General features: G+C 41.5%; 1 protein-coding gene across 1 annotated transcript; it reads right to left on the reverse strand.

The window, feature by feature from the left end:
* Positions 1-76: 76 nt before the first annotated feature.
* Positions 77-20,835, reverse strand: usp33 (ubiquitin specific peptidase 33). The gene is made up of 24 exons (XM_018678077.2): positions 20,668-20,835; positions 16,652-16,750; positions 16,406-16,459; positions 16,231-16,293; positions 12,810-12,959; positions 12,370-12,478; positions 10,440-10,509; positions 9,007-9,120; positions 8,702-8,780; positions 6,993-7,437; positions 6,731-6,871; positions 6,478-6,593; positions 5,973-6,145; positions 5,786-5,856; positions 5,671-5,704; positions 5,496-5,541; positions 5,198-5,378; positions 4,905-5,031; positions 4,568-4,737; positions 3,189-3,270; positions 2,927-3,035; positions 2,272-2,374; positions 1,527-1,595; positions 77-1,305 (listed from the first exon to the last, which is right to left on the reverse strand). Exons 2-24 carry the CDS (start codon positions 16,733-16,735, stop codon positions 1,148-1,150), a joined length of 2,748 nt encoding a protein of 915 aa, XP_018533593.1. The 5' UTR covers positions 16,736-16,750; positions 20,668-20,835; the 3' UTR covers positions 77-1,147.
* Between the last annotated feature and the right edge of the window lie 303 nt (positions 20,836-21,138).

Below are 21,138 nucleotides of genomic sequence, written 5' to 3' on the forward strand. Positions count from 1 at the left end.
GCACCCAACACACACTCCTCTGCCCTGCAGAAATCAGCAGAAGATGACACAATTAATGTGACTACAATGTTCAGCATGTTTTCATCAAGTTTTTAATAGTGTCAGCCAGCAAAAATCAGGGTAGATCTTACTCAAGTGACATCCATAGGCAAAAACTTACAGTACAGCATTCTGTTTACCCCCTATCAGCCAACACATTAAGCAACACCATGCCCATACACAAAAATAATGCCTTTAATTAATTAGATTGCTGATGATGATGCTGATTACATACTGCAGTATGCTTTCTGTAGCTGTACAACTTAGTGATCCAGATTGTGAGTTGCGTGCACATTTTAACATTTTATGGGCAGCTTTGCATTTACATGCAGTTACATGTGATGTTAAAGTGAATGTTAAAGCATGCATTCTTAACAGACTCTGCCTGCACTTATTTTCTACAAAAAAAATCTATTAACATCATATTAAATCACTCCCTTCTGTGATAAATAACCAAGTGCTGAATGTTGACCAACATACTGTCACTATCAGTACTGGTACATTCAAATACAAACCAGACATTTGCGTGAGCATGCCAATTTGTACGTATACAGAACAGTGCAAAACACAAAATTCATTCCTGAGACTAGTCAGTAATTAGTCCCTTCATAACCTTATGGTTTTCATCACTTTAAGTGTCACATTTCGCTCTCCTAACCATTCATTGGACAATATTCTCTTACAACAGGAATAATGTGTGATATATCTACAGCAAGATGTATTGTGATTCGTCAATATCAGCAACACAAGACACATGGACAAACAATATGTGCTCATTTGGTCAGGAAGGAAAAAAAAAAATATGGCATTCAGTGGAATTTTTAGCTGCACATACTTAAAATGCTTGGTTCTGAAAACAACCTGACACATGAATACTACAGTGCTAATAGAAACTGAAGAGCTCTTTATACAGATTTGTACAAATTGACAAACCTTTTCAGACATGTTAATTCCCTCTGTCAGCTGTCAAAGGCTGTCATGTAGCGGTAAAGATGAGGTCCTTTGCTTGAATGCTTTTGAAATAAAAGTCAAGTGCAAAATAAAAAGGCTTTTCATTTTTCTTAAACGTTTCCTTTTTTCCCTTGTTGTTTGCTTGTCGCGTGCCTGTTTAAACAGAGCGCGTCTCCACCTCAATCTTCTCCTCTGACTGCGACGATTCGGCTTCCTGGTGGCTGATGTTCGGCCGCACTGTCACCAGAGGACCACCACCGTAGATCGAGTGGAGGAAGTTCCACGTCTCTTCAGAGATCTGCCCCGAGTCAGCTCCTGCAGGGTACATAGTTCATAAATACTCAAATTAAATCCACAGAGCCTCTGCAGTATTCGCTCCAGGATCATCCAGATTTAATCAGATCATATTTTTTATGGTTTACTTATTTTATGACTCTTAAAATCCCTGAATAAAGATGCAAAACTCCACCACTTTACAGAATAAAAAACAGAGAGATAATAAGAAAACAATATAAAAATGATAATTATCACAGTACCTTGTTTGAGTGTTAAATGGCCGTTCTTGTTTACAGTAATCTTGGAATTATCAATGGGTCCCGGTGGATCTTAAAGATAAAGAAAGACAATTAGTCATCATAATCATATACAGCAGTGACATGCATGCGTACTTTTCAGATATATTCTCAGTCCTAATAGTTTCAAAGGGCAATGATGCTAAAAAGTCAAATGTTTTTGTCACACCATGAAAAGCAATTTCTGCACCCCACTTGCTACAGAGAGAAAACAAATATCAGAGGAGCAGAAGTCAGAGGAAAACAAGACGTTTGCAGATGCGCCAGATGTAAGGCGTTATAAATAGATATGACAATACAAAGCGCGGGAAGAAAAAAAAATGAGAACAAGTGGAATAGAAATGAAATATAGTTTGACGCTTCATTTTGCTGTAGCAGGAGGGAAACTTGACTCGGGGGACCGAGGCAAACTCTTTGAAGATAAATCAAGAGAAGAAATGGGATTTCACAGGATTTCTTTTGAACACGAGCAGCTTTTGGTAACAAGAGGATGTTCCATATAATACAAATTTATTTGCCATATTCTCCTGTCAATAAAAATGTATAGACGTGACATGTGCTATTTGCTTAATGAGACATACTGACATCAAACAAAACAACACAGCAGCTTTTTCATGATAAATCAACTGTCAAGAGGGATAGATTTAGCTTTTTAATAAGACATTTAACCCAGATTGGGGGTGGAAAGGCAACACTTCTGTCCAATTACCATTGTCTTTTCCTTTGACAAAGCCCTCCCACTCACGAAACCACTGCATGCTGATGCAGTATATGACCACTGGAGACTCCTCCTCCTGGAACGCCTTGTTCAGCTACAGAAGAGGGAGCAGAGGGAGGAGAGGGAGAGAGGAAATGGGGGAGGAGTGAGCGGTAGAGACAGGAGGGAGGGGATGAGGAGAAGAAAGGAGGGGTGAGGGGAGTCGGGGGGGGGACAAAAAAAAATTAAGTGAGGATGAAAGGATTGAGAGGAGAGGAGATGGAAAAGCTAATCAATTCTCTCTGGTAGTTATTCCAATTAGAAGACAGTCTTAACACAACACTGCACCAATTTCATCTTTCTTGGAAATGACACAATGTCTGCTCCTCTTGTTAGCTTACTGAAGCTAATAACAGATGCATCTGTCTCAATGCATTAATCATAAGGCTTTCATCAGGCTCACACCTCTCATCTCCTGCTGGGTGAAGAGCAGTAACACATGCAGCCCATCAACTGGTTAAATAGACTGGAGAATAGGCCTATACACACCCATGAGTACCAGCTGCACACAGGCTCACTGACACACAATGCATTAATCACTCACACTGATTTTCTACTGTATCTGGCTAAAAGCCTGTCCTCCTCTCTCTTTTTCACTAAGGCTTACCCGGACAAACATGTCCAGCTCTGACTTGCGCCGCTTCTCCAGTTTTTCTATCTCGATCTGGCACGTGTGGCAAACGTACAGGTGGTTGACAGCTGGTCCTCCTCCGTACCTGCAGGGGAGCAGTCCACATTAACTCACACAGACAAAATTAACACTACAAAGGAAATGACAGTACACTTGTGAGAACAATGAGTGATGGGAGATCTGAGAGCATTTAAAGCCTCCAGTCAGTCTCCACAGCTGCTTCTGTCTTGGTGTTTACCTGCTGTACAGGTGATCCCACACGTTCTGCGGCAGCATTATCACCAGGTCGTCAATGAATGTTGCTTTGTTGGGCGGCACACCTGATGAAATACATCGAAACATCCATCAGACATTAACAGGTAACATTTTAAAGGTATTGATCGTGTGTGAAGACGTCATATAGAATAGAAATTTGTTACAGATCAGTGTCAGAAATATGGTCTCTAATATTATGTTGATTGTGTAACTCTCCAGTTTTTCTCCAATCCAACCGGTCGAGGCAGAAAGCCGCCTGGTGTTACTCAAGAATTCTGCCTCGTACAAAGAAGTTTTTCCTCTCCACTATCACCAAGTATTCTTGGTGCTCATGGTGGGAATCTAGACCCAACTTAAGAAGATTAATGAAGGGATCAAACAAAACTGTTCATTTTGGACTTTTTTCTTCTTTTTTTTTTTTACTTTTTCACATCAAATATTTTGGACATTTTCCTCTTTTTTGGGCTCTAAAGAAAAAGCCTGAGGAGGAACAGTCTCGTTTCCACACAAAAGCCATAACTTGTGACAAAGGATCACAAGAAGACTTTGCTTGTTTTAAGGGGTCACATGCCAAAAATGTCTGGAGCTGCTGCATTAGAGGACAGACAGCTTTATTCTTTATTTCAATGAGGATTTAAAATAGTCTCATCCTTGAAGCTAGATTTCTCTAATCCTATTCTATCATTATATTTCTGAAATGATTTATACATTATAGCTAAATTTAACAAATTTGACAATGTTTGTTTTTTTTTGCCTATTACCTCAACGAGGTTATGGCTCTTCATTTGAAATACATGCATCGAAAATGAAACTGGCCGCATTGATGAAACAATCACGATTCCAACGAACTGATATTATCTCTAGTTGTGTACTATTTGTTATGTGCTGGCAGCTGCGAAGGAGGAGGAAACAACCTGTAGTTCCTTGTTTACATTATGAACATATTCTTTACAGCCACTGTAGCCTAACAGCTTTATCATAAATTTACATTTTTTTCCTTCTTAATCTTTAATTCCATAATATTCAGCATGAAAAGAGGACTGAAAAGAAAAGAGCTTGATTGGCACAAACCCTTTCAGAATCCTTTCCCCTTTGCTACTAAAAGGAAAAAGAGGGATCATCTGCACAAAGCAAAGTAAAACCCCCTTTTGAAGTCTGCTATGTTGTGGAGGGAATACTCCGCAGTCTTTGTCAAAGTCAAAAATCCCCGACCAAGATGAAAGCATATGCTGTGTTGAGAGAGGGCAAAGCATAATGTTTCCACTAACTGTTTGGACACAGGGCAAGGAGGAGGATTTCTGCTCAGAGACCACTTTGACCTCTGGCTGGTTTCAGTAAGAAAACAACTGTGGTCATACGTACCTCCATGTGAACACAGGAAGTCATCATTGGAGATGGGCCCCGGCTCAGCGAAGGTCTTGAACTTGTTAAGCCACTGGCGGGAGATGTAGAACTGCAGGAGGCTGGGCTCCATCATGTTGAATAAACCTGACACCCTCCTACGTTCTTTCACTGCGTCCTCGTTGCTCTTTCTGTGACAGGAACACGCCACAGATTTATCACTATTGCAACTGAGTAATCAAAAGTAAGTTATGAATATCAAAGCAGCACAATGAATCTTAAAATGTTACAGGGACGACTATGCTCTTGTTTACGACTGTCTAGGTAAGTGTAACTCAAATCCAGTGTGATGGCTTACTTATAAAAGAGCACATAAGCCTCAGCATTCTGGACGCAGGATTCAGACACCTCGGTCACACTCTGGTCGTCAAATTCATACCACAGATTGTTCACATCGTTCCTGCAGTAGGCTATGTAGTGGCCACCTGGGATCAGACAGGGGAATGCGTTAGAGCAGCACTCATAAACCTGACAAGTACATGTGAAATTTCCCCTACAGGCTAATGAATGCAGGACACTCCTGTGTGCCAACTCATGGCAGATGCACCAGTCTGATGCAGAAAGGGAAGGGGAGCGACTGTGCCCACTCACTGCTGGCAGTGCCGTGGTGACAGATGACTGACAGCAGGTCATAGTTGGTGGTCTGGGCGGAGCTGTCCTTGGCCAAAAAAGGCTGCAAGTCCAGGCCCTCTAGCGGGAAGGAGACGTGGGTGCTTATCTTGGTGGAGAACATCAGCTCGTGTCTGAAGCGCTTCAAATGGATGCACAGGATCTGGAGGAAAAGGATGACACATAAAGATGTTTTATTTTAGAAACCCAGCGTGCGAAAACACAGGGGAAGAAGATTTTGGTTTCTTCATGATGTGAAGTACTGGAGTTGACTGTATACCTCTGGCAAACTTTGCATTTTACAAAATTTGACTCCGTTTCGTAATCTAAGAAGAAGAAAAGACGAAGAAGATGGGCAATCATTACAGTTCTGATTATTTTTACTCTGTTTTTATTCATGTGAAGTAGTAGTCCTGATCAGTATTCAGCAAAGGCACCAAAGGTTTGTTACTCACTTCTTGCATTTTTCACAGCTGTACATGTTGTCTCCTAGAAAACAACAAACACGGTTATTGAGGCATCAATCTTTGTGTTTGTGTTAGTAGAGCAGATTTACACCCACATGCTTACCCTTTAGTTCATCTCTGGCAAAGAAAGCTGCAAGACAATCTTGTAGTGTAACCACTGGGCCCCAGAACCAACTAAAAACAGAAACAGATACGTGAGTACATTTTGAGGAAAAAGAGCAGAACAAAGAGCTACTAATGCCCTGTGTGAAGATGTAAATGATCATAGTGATGATGTTACACACACACACCTCTTGATGTATTCCATGACAAAAGCGATCCAGCCCTGTGGTGCGTAAGCTTCCCCACAGGAGCCTGCTTTTACCATGGAGGTCTGGTGGGTGGAGGAGTGGAGCTTGGCCAGGTCTTCCTTCCCTGGGATGGGCAACGAGATATCCTGGAAGTTCTCCAGGGTCACAGACACCTGCCAGACACAGAGCACACAGACAGAGAAGATTAATCTGAGGACAAATACAGGTAAACAGACACATTTCAAAAAAGGTTGTTTAGGGATCTGTCAATTTGTAGCCTGATCACAGAACAAATATGCCAAAATGTGTCAAAAAAGAGGGTCAACAAATACATCAGCAGTGCAAAGGAACATCACAACTGAGCAGCAATATTGATTTTCCATTTCATTCTTTTATTTAGGACCTTGAAATGACTCGGGGCTGAATGTCTCCTCTTCTCTACGCCTCTACTATTGTTCCTCTCACACTCTGAGCAATCTTTATAGAGTCTTTATAGAGAACTAACCCGATCACAGGTGAGGCACTGAACTGAGCTGACAATGGTCCCATCGAACACATCTGAGATGACGCTGCGGTATTTCTTCTGGCGCTTGTTCTTTGGTGGAGAGAATGTGGTCACTGCTGTGGGAAGGCAGAGAGAGAGAGAGAAGAGATGAGTGCTTTATAGTCTATCTACATTGATAGATAAGGGATGTAACAAGCCTTTACTGGCTGAGTTTTTAAGCTAGATATGACTGCATCTGATTTTCCACAAGTACCTTTCTTGTGTGCAGGGTTTAGGCTGGGCCAGCCAGAGGCAGCTTTGGGTGGGCTGCTGGACATTTTGGGAATATGTCCCTCCATCGGGACTGGACTGTGTGGTCTTGTGGTGTTGGACATTTGGATGTCTGGGAAGGAATCTAGAGGGTAAAATGCCAAATATAAGAGGGTTTAATGTTTATGTTGACTATAAAAACCTCAGGTATACACTCAGAAAAATGACAGAGACTGTGAGTCAGCATGCCTCTTCATTCTAATTACCTGATGTTCTGCCCTGAACCTTGATGGCTCCCTGGCTGCTGATGATGGGTGTGGTCTCAGTGGTGGTGTCAACATCTTTGTCCATGTCCCCTCCAGAGTTTCCTCCCATAACACCATGAATCCCGGCGCGATAAAGGTCATTAATCATGTTCTTCTCCTTCTGCCACTCCCTGTTGGCCTGTATCTCATCTTGCTCGGGAATCAGCATCTCTGCCTCGTTGGTGTCGTCCATGTGCACCGTCCCGCCCTGCACCTCGTTGTCGGCCCGCTCGCTGCTGCCACAGGACTCGCACGACTGGAAGTCGTTCTCCGACTGGCTGTTGTTGTCTTCCTCGGGGCTGTCGTCCACCGTGATGCCATTGGACTGGTCGTAGGGCTCAGGCAGCGCCTCCTTCAGCTCCTCGTGGAGTTGATCCATCAGGCAGCGCAGAAATTCCTGGGAGTCCTAGAGATCACAAAAAATTAGCTTTTATCTAAATGCTAGTTGAAGCAGCACATTTGCTCCAACCAGTTAAAAATATATAATATTTTTTTAACAGTTATTTTGGTCTGTGAAACAAAAGCTAATTTCTTCTCCCTGAATAGAACATTAAAATATAACACAGCACTAATCCCTCATAAATAAATCGATTTTGACAGACACAGCAAAGCTAATTTTTTCCCAAATTACAAACAATAACCACTTCACCTCCTTGTTTATCCCAATTCTGCATCACAAAATCTCAAACCAAATGCTCATGAATGTGTAATCAAACTTAATGAACCTCAGACATCCAATCTCCCGCTCACGCCAGATGAACTCTCCTCTCCCAGGACCTGGAATGTTAACTTCATTCATAGCAATGCTAATTCCAAGGCTGTGCAGCCCAGCATGGCGTGACAAATGAATATTCCTCAGCTAACTCCTCTGAATAAACACTGGCAAGCTGAGAGGAAACAGGCTCTTTTATCGTCTCACCATTCAGGCATATAAATCTCTTATTTACAGACAATGGACAAAGACAAGAAGCGCCTCAGTAAAATGTCTTTTGAAATCCTTTATACATAAAACGCATGAATCTCTGCTTTCAAGTACCTCCTGGAATCAAATCAAGCAATTTACCTTTAGGTTTAATGTGAGCATTTGTGTGTGAATGCGAGTCTGTGGCTCTGAGTTAGTAATTGCAAGGCAAAAGGATTCAGTTTATCTGGCTGGGTGATTTGAGCTGGAGCTAATGTAATTTCTGTAAAGGAATGAGCATTGTGGGTTATGGAGTGGAAGAGAAAAAGGAGAGACTGTATGAGATCTGGGACAACTTTATAGTCTGGTCATCAGACCCATAATAATAACCACAGCTCAGCACAAATTCATACTCGGGTGGAAATTCTCCAAAAAGAGGAAAAGTTTAGCAACAGACACATTTTTGTGTTTCATGCTAGGCCTACTACATTACAGCGTAATACAGCATTAAATTCTGTTGGGCTCTGAGTCCGAGTGGCTACAGATACTGGAAGCAGTGTACCCTAAGCTAACAGCTCATGGACAGAAAATAAAGCCTATCTATCGCTCAGTGCCTTAAATCAAAGTTACATAGCATAAGAACGGGCCATTCTCCCTATTACAAGTCAGTGTACCATCAAACTGATTTTGAAGCTGTTATTTCAAGGTCAAAGAGTTGCATAATGTTGCTTTAAATTGCATATTTATCTCAGCATCTGGGAAGACCAACCTGCTGAGAATATCCTCTGAACATGGGGTTTATGGCTTTGATCCCCTGGAACAAGTTGGTTGGGACGACGTAGGAGGGTCTGCAATGTGAAAAAAAAACACTGCTTGTTTAACAAACTACAGTCACACACAATAAAGTTAAACATGACGTACAGAGGTGGGAAGTAATGCTAGCTTCCGTGACATTGACCTGCACCATATTCCACGTCACCTTCTTTCACCACTTAATTCTGTAGGAAGCTTTGGCTTGAGAGAAAATGGACAACAACCAACAACCAAAAAAAGTTGAAAAAAACAAACACCAACCTGTTCTTGTGCCACAGGTCTGACACTAGCTTCTGGTAGCTTTTGCAGAGTGCAGGCTTCTTGTCCGTCCTCACCAGGCCACCACATTCGAGAAAGAACTGTGTCAAGGGCGGGCTGCAGTGGACAGAGGGATAAATATGTCACATGTGGGGACTAGACAAACTTTTACTGAATATATGTATTACACGGGGGAATTATTGTTTGATTAGTTACCAAAAAGCTTAAAATGAGGTAGCTAATTCTAAAAAACATGAATATAATCTGCAATATATCCAAGAGAATGAGATATAATTTGGTGAAGCAAGGGACTCTTTTCAATGCCTTAAAATCTTTTAGGTTTAGTATGTTTCTACTATTACATTCCCAGAGTTCACATAAAGCAGGAAAACACTGAAAAGAAAGGGAGATCCACAGAGTTCAGCATTTCTACATAATGCTGTCTTCTGCTCGTATATCTGATTCATTTTTTATCTCATTAAATTCTTATTTCACTTGTAGAGTGATATCACAAATCCCCAGAGGTACAAAACTCCACACACAGCTGAGAGAGTTGAAGGACGTTCAGAAATAGCTGAAGAGAAAAAACAGCCGAGGAGATTTTATTTGATGGATACAGAGTGGACAGGAATTTGCAAGAAATGAGACAAACTACAGGATGAATAAGGCATGTAGTGTTCCCTTCCTTTGGCGAGAGAAAAAGTCCTTCGACACTGAATAATGACCCGACAGAAACTGAAAGAAGCAGCATTCACACAAACAGACATCAAAGGAAAGTTTCAGAAAGAGGTCCCTCCGTCTGCAGCTGTATGACTCAGTTCCTCCTATTTCTGGAATGTAATTTAGATTGCAAATTTTGACACACATCTTTTTCCCATTTTTTACTCGTATCCAGACGAGGCATCATCGGTTTAATTTAAAAATTTACCAGCCACCGAGTAGAGAAAGTACAAGGTCAAAAGTAAGTAATAACACAGCCTCTCTGCTGCAGAGCCCCAATTTAGGTGACAACACCAACAATCCAATCATAAAGAATGAATCAGAGGGATTGGCAATTCAATAAACAATAAAAAATGAGGCAGGCTGGGAGAGAAACAGTAAAGAGAGAGACATAAAAAGACAGGGTGGGGAAAGGGAAAAGAAAAGAGGAGAAGGGGTAGAGGAGACGCAGGAGGGGGGGAAAGAGTTGGTGTTCATTTGTAACAGAAGACCCTACAGGGATCCACAAAAGGCCATTTCTGCCATCTCAAATGGTGCACTGCAGCAATTTTCACTCAGCCGTCACTCTCCCAAATGAGCACAGCCACGGTCGTTTCTCACAGTCAACAAGAAGCAAGCGGGCAGGGAATAAAGCACGTTGAAAGTATGAGCAGGGAGCGGAAAGTAACACGAAGAAGACATGATGTGCAGGCGAACGGAGAGGGGTGAGATCTCACCAGTTGGACAGGGCCTGGAGGGCGGCGTTCATGTAGCAGGTGTTGCCGATGTTCTTCAGCCCCGTCAGGCCTGAGGGAGACAGGACACACCAGGGAAATTAAAACAGGTCACTCATCAAACACTTGTAAATTTTGATGGCAGCAGGAAACACTGTTGAGAAAGACCCATTCCATTTCTAAATTAATATTTTACAGCAGGAGCACAAGTGGCTACCTGGTGTATTTTAAATCAGCTGCTATGGTCAGTGGACTCAAACATTATTTTCTAGATTAAAGCAGAGATAACTTATTCATCATCTTATGAAGGGGTTGTCAAAGTCTGACACTGTGGGGACCCCTCTCAGACTGCCGACAGCCGCCCCACCCACCCACTAGACAAAACTCCTACTATTATATTTATGGGAATTATAATGTCACCATGGAGCTGCTTAGTTGACTGTGGGGTAAAACTTTTTTCTCTTTTTTTTGTTTGGCTTATATTTATTGTCATTTTGACAAATTTGGCACAGTTATAAGTAGCTGAATTAGCTATTAGCAGGTCCTGTTTGCAATGTGTATAGACACCTATCACTGGATTATGGTGATGCTGGAAAAAACTTTCAAATGTGATGATTCTCAGGCAAGTTCTGCGTCTTCTATTCTGAGTAGATTTATGTTTATGTGTGATATAATGGTGTCCTTTGAAAGTCAAAGACACACTGAATCTAAAAATGTGTGTATCATGTCTAGTAGTGGCAGCAAAGCAGCAGTCGGATTGAAAGATCTTAATTAACTCCATGAGGTGTGTGTCACAGCCACTGCAGCAGAGTTGATAAGCAACCAAATAAAACAAACTACAATAACTAGATTCCCACATGCACCTTGTCCCTTTCACCTCCCACAGTATCTCTACTTTCTGCTTCTCCCTCACTCGAGGAGGAGATGCACCTCACAGTTTGAGAACCTCTGATCTTATAGGACCATCCTGTTCTGCTGACATCACTCTTAAAAGCCTAATTACTCCGCCCCCGGATCATATGATCTGTGACAAAAATAACCAAAGCGGTGACTGGTGCCAGAGCGTGAGCTAAACCACATGAGGTTCAACATAACATATGTCGTTTGGTGGAGCCTGTTTGTGTGTCTCCCTGAGTGCAAACATTATTTGCATTGGTGGCTCCGGTGGGACTCAGCACTGAAGTGTAAGCTACACAGAAACAGCTTGTAGTCCTGTTTAGGGACCTCTCCACTGTCCATATTTCTGTGGTGTGTCTAGCAGCATTGGTTCTAGTCGGCCGTTATCAGCAGCTCCATGTGACAAAACTATTTCAGTTAGTGGCTGTTTGTCTTTTCCAACGAGGTCTCTGGATGTTGGCCATCGTCTCTGTGGTGTGTTCAAGTGCAACATTTTAAACAGAGAGACTTGAGGAGGAGTGAGGCAACACATCAGCTGGTGTTTTGAAGTCTGCTGCAAATTGTGTTGATTCACCCATTAACTGCTCCTTTAATTCCTATCACAACCTTCGCTTTGAACCAAACCAAGTGCTGATGACTGAGCTCCTGTGTTTGAGGTGTTCATTTTTTAATTTTGTCACACTTGGATAAAGAGGTGATAAAGTGTAATTACATTTTAGACACCTCACTGACTTCAGAAGTGTGCGATTTTAATTATTAAAAAGATAATACAGGAAAGAAAAATATGTCTACTGCAGCAGCACTGTAACTGCAGATTAGAAAATTAGCTTCATTTACAACATTTAGACATTTTTCATGCTTTACACTGCATTTCTGTGACTGGACTGCAATTAACAGTGTCTCTGTAAATGTGATATGCGATTAGATAATATAAACATGAATCAAGTCGTCAGATTTATGCTGATATAATGATTTAAAATGCTTCTAACATGACAGTATTTGGAGTATAACTTCCTAAAAGCAACTATGAGCTGACCTCTGGCACGCAGGTCGTCCTCCTCCTCTGTCTCCATGTCCAGGTCTTCACAGCCTCCATTAGGGGGCACTCTCAGTGAGGTTGGGCTCCCAGGGGCCCTGCTGCTTTCCTGGAGTAACAGCACAACATACACACCAACCTCATCACAAAAAGTCTTATCTCGTAAATGAATAGCCACACAATTTGACTGGCAGTTTAAACTGTCTCAGGATAGTGCTGGTGGAATTTATCAATGAGTATGGCGAGAGAGTACGTGGTTACTAATCTATTCAAACAACACACTGGCAAATAAAAAATATTCATGATGTATTTCATTTCTACTCAACTTTCATTTAGCCGTTTATCATCAAACCTCCTTCATGACTCAGCAAATAAATAAACTGTCGCTGTAAACTGTAAAGATAAACTCCTGTAATAAAACATGATGCTGTCCCTCTTACCTGACCGGCGCTCCGTGGAGAGGGGAGGGGTTTGCTGTTGGCGTGGGGCGAGTGAGGACCTAGTTTACGCTCCAGGAAAACCTCCTTGCCACAGGCGTAGCACCACACTCGAAGCGTGGTCAGGTTCACTGTCAGGTTGTGCCGCGTCTCCTGCACAAAAGGTTGTTAAAGGAAAAATATTTGGTGAAAAGAAATAATCAGACTGTGTAAAGAAAGTGAAATAAGAAGACTGTGTTAATATTTAACCAAGAACAGCTGATAGAGCACAAATGCGCTTATCAACAGGACGCTCTGTAATCTTTAACACAATATACTGATCAGCTTCTCATCAGTAAACCTACATGTTGTTTTTGTATATAACAAATATAGGTGTGTCTGCTGGTGGCTAGGAGTGCTTACAGCCTACAACAGTCCAACTGAGCAAAATGTTTTCACTCAAACATAATGCAAGTTTTCAGCCCAAATATTCCCAGTGTCAGCATTATAGACAATATTGATCTAGAAGTGTAGAAGAAATATATCCAGAAAACTAAAACTTCTTCTTTGTTCTACAGACAGATGGACTAAAACTCAGAAAGTAAAATATTCAAAAAAAACCTGCAATAAAACAAATTACAGTGCAAATAAAACTGACTAGAAGTAATACAATTTATTTTAGGTAAATTTGCCATTTACAGTCATCTAAACAAAGTATTAAGGCTGCAAATACCAAATAGTTTATTGAATAACCTGCAGATTAGTGTCAACTAATCATTTGGTCTTTAAGCTGCCAGAAAATGATGAAAAATGCCCATTTACATCTTTAAATTGCTTCTTTTATCTGAGTGAAAGTCAAAGATATTCAGTTTATTATCACATCAGACAGAGAAAAGCTGCAAATCCTTACAACTGCAATACTGGAACAAGATCTTTTTTTATATTTATGCTTGAAAAATGACCCATTCCTTCTCTGTCGAGTCACATTCACTACTAAAACAACCGAGAAACCGACTCAAAATCTATAAGTGTTGTTTTTCTTATTTTTTATTTAAAAAGTAGTTTCTGAAGAAGCTGAGACCAGCACTTACTCCCCTTTTTATGGGAGTACTTGTAGGTAAACAAAATGAACCTTCTAACTGTATCGAATGTTAAAAAAATTACACTCCAGTGTTGAACCTTACAATTGAAAATGTAGGACTCATCACCAAAAGCTATTAGCCCAGAGCCTGTATGTCTCAGGTTACAGGTGGAGGTAGAGGGGGTTGCAACATGGCAGCCTTTTGCCACTGTTAAAAACAAAAAAAAAAGAAATGGCCAAGTTCTGCTGACCCACTACTGCTCTGACAAACACCAGCAGCCTGGCAGGTCGACAGGAGACTGAACGTGAGCAGCTGCCGACCAGCAGACTCTGCATTATTCATCAGTGCTGCCTTCACACAGCGGGGCCAAGCCGAGCGGAGCGGGGCTGGTGGAGGGGGGGGGGGCATACACCACCAGACTGGGCACAGCCGTGAAACTACCCCCGTTTAAATCATTTATGAAGGGAAGTATACCAGGTAGGGCATTAAAAACAAGCTGTATTTATGGGGCTTAGGGGATAGTTTACCAGCCCACAAAATGTTTTGTATCACAATGAACTGTTTGTAGCTTTTATATTGATACTCTCTGACAATTCATCTCAGTTCTGGTCTGCTGAAATGCTCAACATCTACCTTTAACAAACATTATATCCATGAGAATCCTCAAAGCTGCTTCTGCAAACACTCACGCACAAAACAATTCTTGAGAAAAGGAAATAATGCAGTAAAAGGTGTCTTGATCATGGCAGCAACAATATTGTGGCCAAAATAAACACTGTAAAAAAAATCTACGTTGCTACAGTGTGAAGCCTAAATCCAACATCTGCTCCAGTGTGTGATCTCCTGATAAAGAAGCAGGTTGGGTCTGGTTTTGTCTGTGAAATAAAAACACACCACTTTCATGTCTCCGCCTCTTGCTCTCAGTAGCCGAGGCATTACCGTCTGTAATCAAATAAGGACAAGAAACACAGATGACTACTACTCTAATCAGGGTAATTCTGTCCGTGGATTTGCAGCATTTGCACAAATACATATAAACTTGCTAAAGAAGTGGTCAGCGGATTTTGTATTTTAAGAGTAATTCTAGAAGCGTGAGAGCAACTGTGAGGCTGTGGGAACCTTGCAATCCTTTATCTGCAAAAACAAGAAGGATTTCCAAAGTTTGCCGCTGATTGAATTTGCTTCGGAAGCCCTTTTTGGTGCATAATGATGTTTGAAATACAATCCATGTGTAAATACTAATTATGTGTCCCATTTTGTTACCAGAAGTGCACACAGAAGTAGAGCGCCAACTTCTGAAATTAGCTGACCTAGCTGCAACTTTTAACTCCTCACTAGTCACTGTTATTTACCCATAATACTTGTGTTCACAGTTTGACTAGCAGTGGCTCTCTTATCCATATATTACTGCATCTGAGTTGATCCAACAACAGTCTTTCTCATTGCATAGTCAAGAGATTAAAATGTTTCCCTCCCCTGAGGGCTTCCAGAGCACTAATTAAGCATGGCCTTCATTCTTACAAGATTTAAAGATGGCTGCCGCTGGAAAAACACAAAAGCAGGCTGGCACACTGCACAGACAGATGTCCCAGATAAAGCAGCAGTATCAAATTCACTGGTGATATCATTTAAAATCGGCCTGCTAATATTGAATTTCTCCACCGGCATGCTCTGTATTTGATATCTGTCTTTTAGGGCTGCACTTTAACAAGCCCCCTCTCTGTTTGAGCAGCTAGGCAGATACTAATAGGCAGAGCAAATTACATGTTTGCTTTCATATTCCTCCTCCTCTCCTTCTAACCCCACTTGGCCCTAGCGTGCTGGAGGAAAAGCCTTAGTCAACAGTGAGAATACTAGAGGCTGAGTAAAGCTTGAGAGCAGCCAGGAGGGGCAGATACTGTAACCATGGAACTGACAGTACTAGCGAATCTCCCCCACTTCCCAGAGGAATGGCAATTAATAATGGATGATCCACTGCTGAAACTGCACTGAATGTGGAGATGTGGGCAGGCGGAGCTGGCTTGATGGTTTTTAACAATGCATGTACTTCAAAAGCTAAAAAGGATGCACGTGCAGGGCTGTTTGATCATGGAGGAGAAATAAAATGTTAAAAATAAAGCAGTGCTGCAGGTAGTTTTATTCCAAGTCATGGCTCCTGGGACTGTGAGGTGGTATTCCTGTCCTGGACTGCCATCTGTGCCTCCTCTGCTTCTCTTCTAACACCTCCACTCCTCTCCAGGTTATATCTTTTTACTTAATTCAACAGAACAGTAAAGACTTCCTCCCTTTCAGCCCCATCCCTTCCTCTTTCTCTTCTGTAAGCATTAATCATCATTTCCCAGTGGACAGGCCACCTCTCTTACCTGTGAGTGGACAGTGCTGTGGTCAGTGTGAGATTCTCCACATCCTACATACACGCAGCCGTTCTGGAGGTAAAACAAACAAAGGATGCAAACACCAAGGCGTTAAAAACAGACATCTCAGGAGGTGGTATTTCAAACTGTCACACCAACTTTTGACAGCTAAACACTGTCTTACCTCCAAACATGCCCACAAATTTGGTCCTCCAACTTTACAGTCTTGGCACTGGCCCTAAAAAAACATGAAGACACTTGAGTAAGAGTCATGTTTTGAAATTAAAATCAGCGAGACAGAGCCAAAGTTAAAAAACAAGACAGAAAAACATGTTGAATTCAGACACAGTAAAGTGACATTACATGGGTTATTCAAAAAAAGAGTGGTAAGTTATGAGTAAGGCAGTGGTTATGAGGGAGGGTCACTTACATGGGATTTCTGAATAAGTTCCTCCTTGGTTATCTCCCCCACACAGTCCAGGTGGGGGCAGTCACAGCTGGACACCAGCGGCATCGCTCACCCACAGGTCTAACAGGGAGAGGAAGAAACAAAACATTTAATAGGCGACTTGCATTTTTTGCCTTGTTTAAAAAAAAAGTTTACCAACACCACATCTGATACTCGACGCAGTGATAGGAGATATATCCAAAGACCAGCACAGAGGACATGGAAAACAGTCAGCCTACTGTAATCTGAGTCACCGCCGCACAACATAAGTTATTCCATGTCTGCACGACTGACAAGTTCCTCTCATTATCAGCCACTGACAAGGCATGCAGCACATCACGCCACAGCTGCCAACAACTCACGGAACCAGCATTGTATGAATGGTGAGATCGCAAAGCATTTTAGTGTTGACAAGGTAGAAGCAAGTAGTGACACAGATTGTTAGATGTAGAGCAAGTCAGAACAAATCTTCTGCAAACACAGGCCAAGTAATTAAAAATCTGCTATTGTCTATCTTCATATGACAGTGATTTTACCCCATTTGACAGCAAGAAATAAAATAAGGCCTACTCTGTGACCTTTCTCAATGTGCACAAATATGAGTTGTGTGCATAATTATTGTCACTGACAGCGGCAGTCAAACAGATGATACCTCTGGACAATGAGTACCTTAACATGCCTGTTCTTACCCCTCAAACCTTACCCTGGTTTTTCACAAATCCAAATCCCCAATGGAAACTGTGAAACTGCAGCATGTAAATACCTCATCCAAGTTTCTGATCACGGCCGGCAGGTGCATCCTCAACTAATGACTCGCATGTAGTTGTTCAATAAAACAAGAAATTGTGAAAATAAGTGATGTATAGGAAATAAAACACACTGAAAAGAAAACGAAAGTCAAACTGGTAATGCACTATGAATTTGATAGTCTCTCTGTATTTCCATTACTGGTGGTCAAATGGAGACGTTTTATCCGACAGGGCGGTAAACGCTGCAGAGCCCACGCAGCCAGAAAACTGTTCATCCTCTACTGTTGTCTGTTACTCAGTCAGTAGAGATGAGTGGCCGAAATGTTAAGAAACTAAGGACACAGAATACACAGGATACTAATGTACTAATTAGCTCTGGCTAGTAGCCCATTTATACTGATAAAAAAGTAGAGCAGAGCTGTCCCGTTTGGTCCACAAAAGCCTGACTCTGGGAAAATATCCTGCACATGTAAAATATGAAACACTTTCTGACAAGTCAGTTTTTATACTCTGCAATTTTTACCTTAGAAAATACAATTGTGCTATGTTGAACTACTGATTATTTAGAGGAAGCAATTCTGATAATACATGAAGTGTTATCACTAATCTGGCCAGCTTTGTAGCAAACTACCAATGTGTATTCAGCTCAGGATTCCTTAATCCTAACCTAAAAACTTTGCATCAGAACATGTTTTATTCTGTGAGACTGATGCTTCAGTACAAATTTTGTGTGCTGCTGTTGTTCTTCTAATTTTCAGTGTGTGTGAAAAGAGGAAGATGGGCAGCGACCCAACAACACTATAACATGCTCTGTACATTGGGATTCACAGGAAACCTCTGGTGCTTTCTATAGTCAGGCTTCCTGAGAAGGCCGCAGTCCCGTCTCCTCGACAAAATGAACAAGGCCGCAGCCTCAGAGAGCCCTTAGGGGAGCAGGGGATTTGGCTGCTTGTAGAGTGACAGAGGACATTGGTTAGCTGCGGTCTGTCTATCAAGTGTCCTGTATTTGAAGAACTGTTGCATCATAAAATAAACAGCTGCCTGAGTGTGAGCCGGGAATCGTTTCTCTCAAGTGACAAATTATAAAACCAGGGTTTGGTCACTGGTTTCAAGACACTTCCTCTCAGAAAGTAGTGCAGGAGTCACTGCGGCTGTTAATAATTCACTCTTTATCTATGCAATCTTAAATGTGTAATAACACTCACTATTTTTGTCTTTTTGAGCAACTTCCTCCAGCGGAAAGGCCTCTTTCAGACTGTAAACTTGTGATGTCAATGTGTCACCCACAAAACACTAGATCATTGAATGTGTGATCACTTTGCCCACAGCAAGGACGCCAAGTGTGGTCCTAGTTAGAGGCTGCACATTGACACTCCGGCTTTCAAGGAGTGTTCAGGTGTCAGTGGCACGATGACAGCAGATCCGAGCTCACAGCTCTTTATTGTGCTGCACGTGATTCAGCACATTTAAACCACACCAACATGATAAAAATTTCAGGGCACGCAACAACCTACTTTCACAGACCACTGCTTTGGCTTGTCAACAAACATGTAAGATGGCTGATGACAGCAAAGGCATGAGGAAAACAAGTAAAACAGCTGACATATTCATGTTTGATCATCTGATTAGATTGTGATCATTTGTTTTGAAGTATCCACAAATAATTCTTGTTTCCAGACACAAGACGCTGATGTAACTAGAACAGCAATGATTAGTCATGATTGATACAAAGAAAATTAGCTTGCTTGCAGCTCTCAATATCAAATATCTGATGACTCAAGTTCATAAATTTGCTGCAGTCTTTGGTCTTATATCATGGTAAACTGAATATTTTTGAATTTAGACTGTTGTTGTTGAACAAAACAAGACATTAAACAACATCACCTTGTGCCCTCGGATATTATAATCTGTATTTTTCAGAGTTTTTCAAAGTTAATAGCCCAGAGAATTAATCAAGGAAATATCATGCAGCCTTAGATATAGCTCTGCCATGCATCCATACATCCTGTATATTAACAACACGTCAATTGGGAGATTGGATGGAATTGGGATCCTCAGCTAAGTTCATGTTCAGTCTTGCAACAGTCAATACGCCTGTTTCCTCATCTAATCACTGCTATCTGTGAGTCTATTTAATAATCAAACCACCTTATCTGGATTCATTTTGCATACATACAGTATATCCAAACAAACTGATAAAACTCAAGGTCAACCACGGTTCTATTTGTTTTACCAGGGCCCGGTAATTGCTATGAACTTTGGAGGCATCGGTTCAAAAGGTCAACAACCTCACTGCGCTTCAGTAAACAGAGATCATCACAGGCAATAGTACGCACCAGGAAAATCAAATTAGCCGGTGGTTTCACTGTCAAGCCTCCAGCGATTACGCAAAACTGGTGAAAGAAAGAATAACTATTCTTCCTGTTTCAACATCGCAAACCATCCTCGTCCTTTCACCGTCTTCACAACCGATGTAATAATTATAATAATGACAATGCAGGAGGTTTAAGTCTGCACAAAGAGGTGGTACAGTCAGGGTGGGGCGTTGACCCAAACCAGGCAGTGCACATGAAACCAATGCTGCCTGCCTGCTTCCCAATTGTCCGTAATTAACTTAGCAACTAAACAGAAATAAATGAACACAGAAAACAAAGAATGACTCCATCTAAGTACACTAGTTGCACACTTTAGCAGTTTAAGTAGCCATTATTAGCCGTTATGTTGAAAACGTAACGATACCTTACACTTCATGTTAGCTGCATATAAACAAGTGAAAATCTTTTCTTAACTGCCAAATAATTTCGCCCAGGTTTACAGTTAAGTATCCGGTTTAGTCTGTGGTAGATAAAGACGGGGTTTGTTACAGATGTGTGTAGCTTTGGCCTTGTCCACTGCTCAAACTGAGCTGTCAAAACCAGGCGAGGCGTTGACAGCGTCACAGCCTGACTAGCAGTCTTTCGCAGCTAGCATTAGCATTAGCCTGATGACAAATAACTACTCATTTAATTCATCTTTTGTTTTGCGAGCAAGCTATAACACTGGTAACGGCGTAGAAAGCTCATTGTGGATGGACTTATCCGCACAAGATAACGTTTCAGTAAAATGGTTTGCTATCGATAACCATCTCGTCAGTGAGATGCTAGCTAACGTTAGCCAGCTAGCGCTTCTATATTACATGATCGCCGTCGATCCCACAGTGACTACACAGCTAGCTAGCATTAAAAAGTAAATGCTATCATCGGTTCCTACCTGAGCGGTAGTAAGACACAAACGCTTATCCGGTGGATCCAATTGAAGTCGGCGTCTAAAGAGACGGATTCAGTCTGTGTTTAAAGACATATTTCAGAGAGCAATCCTTCACATTAACGTTAACCGACTGTCGCTCAGCGTGGTTGCTAACGTTACAGCTGTCTCCGCCCCTTTCCGGTTTAAAAAAAAAGTCATTTAAACCCTCCCCATCCTACTGTAAACATTACATCTGATTTTTATGTTAATCCCCTTTATACTGTTACAGAATTATATCTGTATAGTGTCACAATGAGTCCAACTTAATTTTCCTGAGGGAGTCATACCAAAGGGATCAATAAAATCTATATTAGCAGGTGTAATTTAGCTTTTCTTACAAATGTTTTCAGCCACAGAAATGCAGTATTATACAAAGGATATGTGTATCTTAGCAATAGAACTAAGATAAATTAGTCTTGTAAATTAAAAATCTGA

Source organism: Lates calcarifer, linkage group LG4 (assembly GCF_001640805.2).
Source record: "Lates calcarifer isolate ASB-BC8 linkage group LG4, TLL_Latcal_v3, whole genome shotgun sequence".
NCBI classification, from domain to species: Eukaryota; Metazoa; Chordata; class Actinopteri; family Centropomidae; genus Lates; species Lates calcarifer.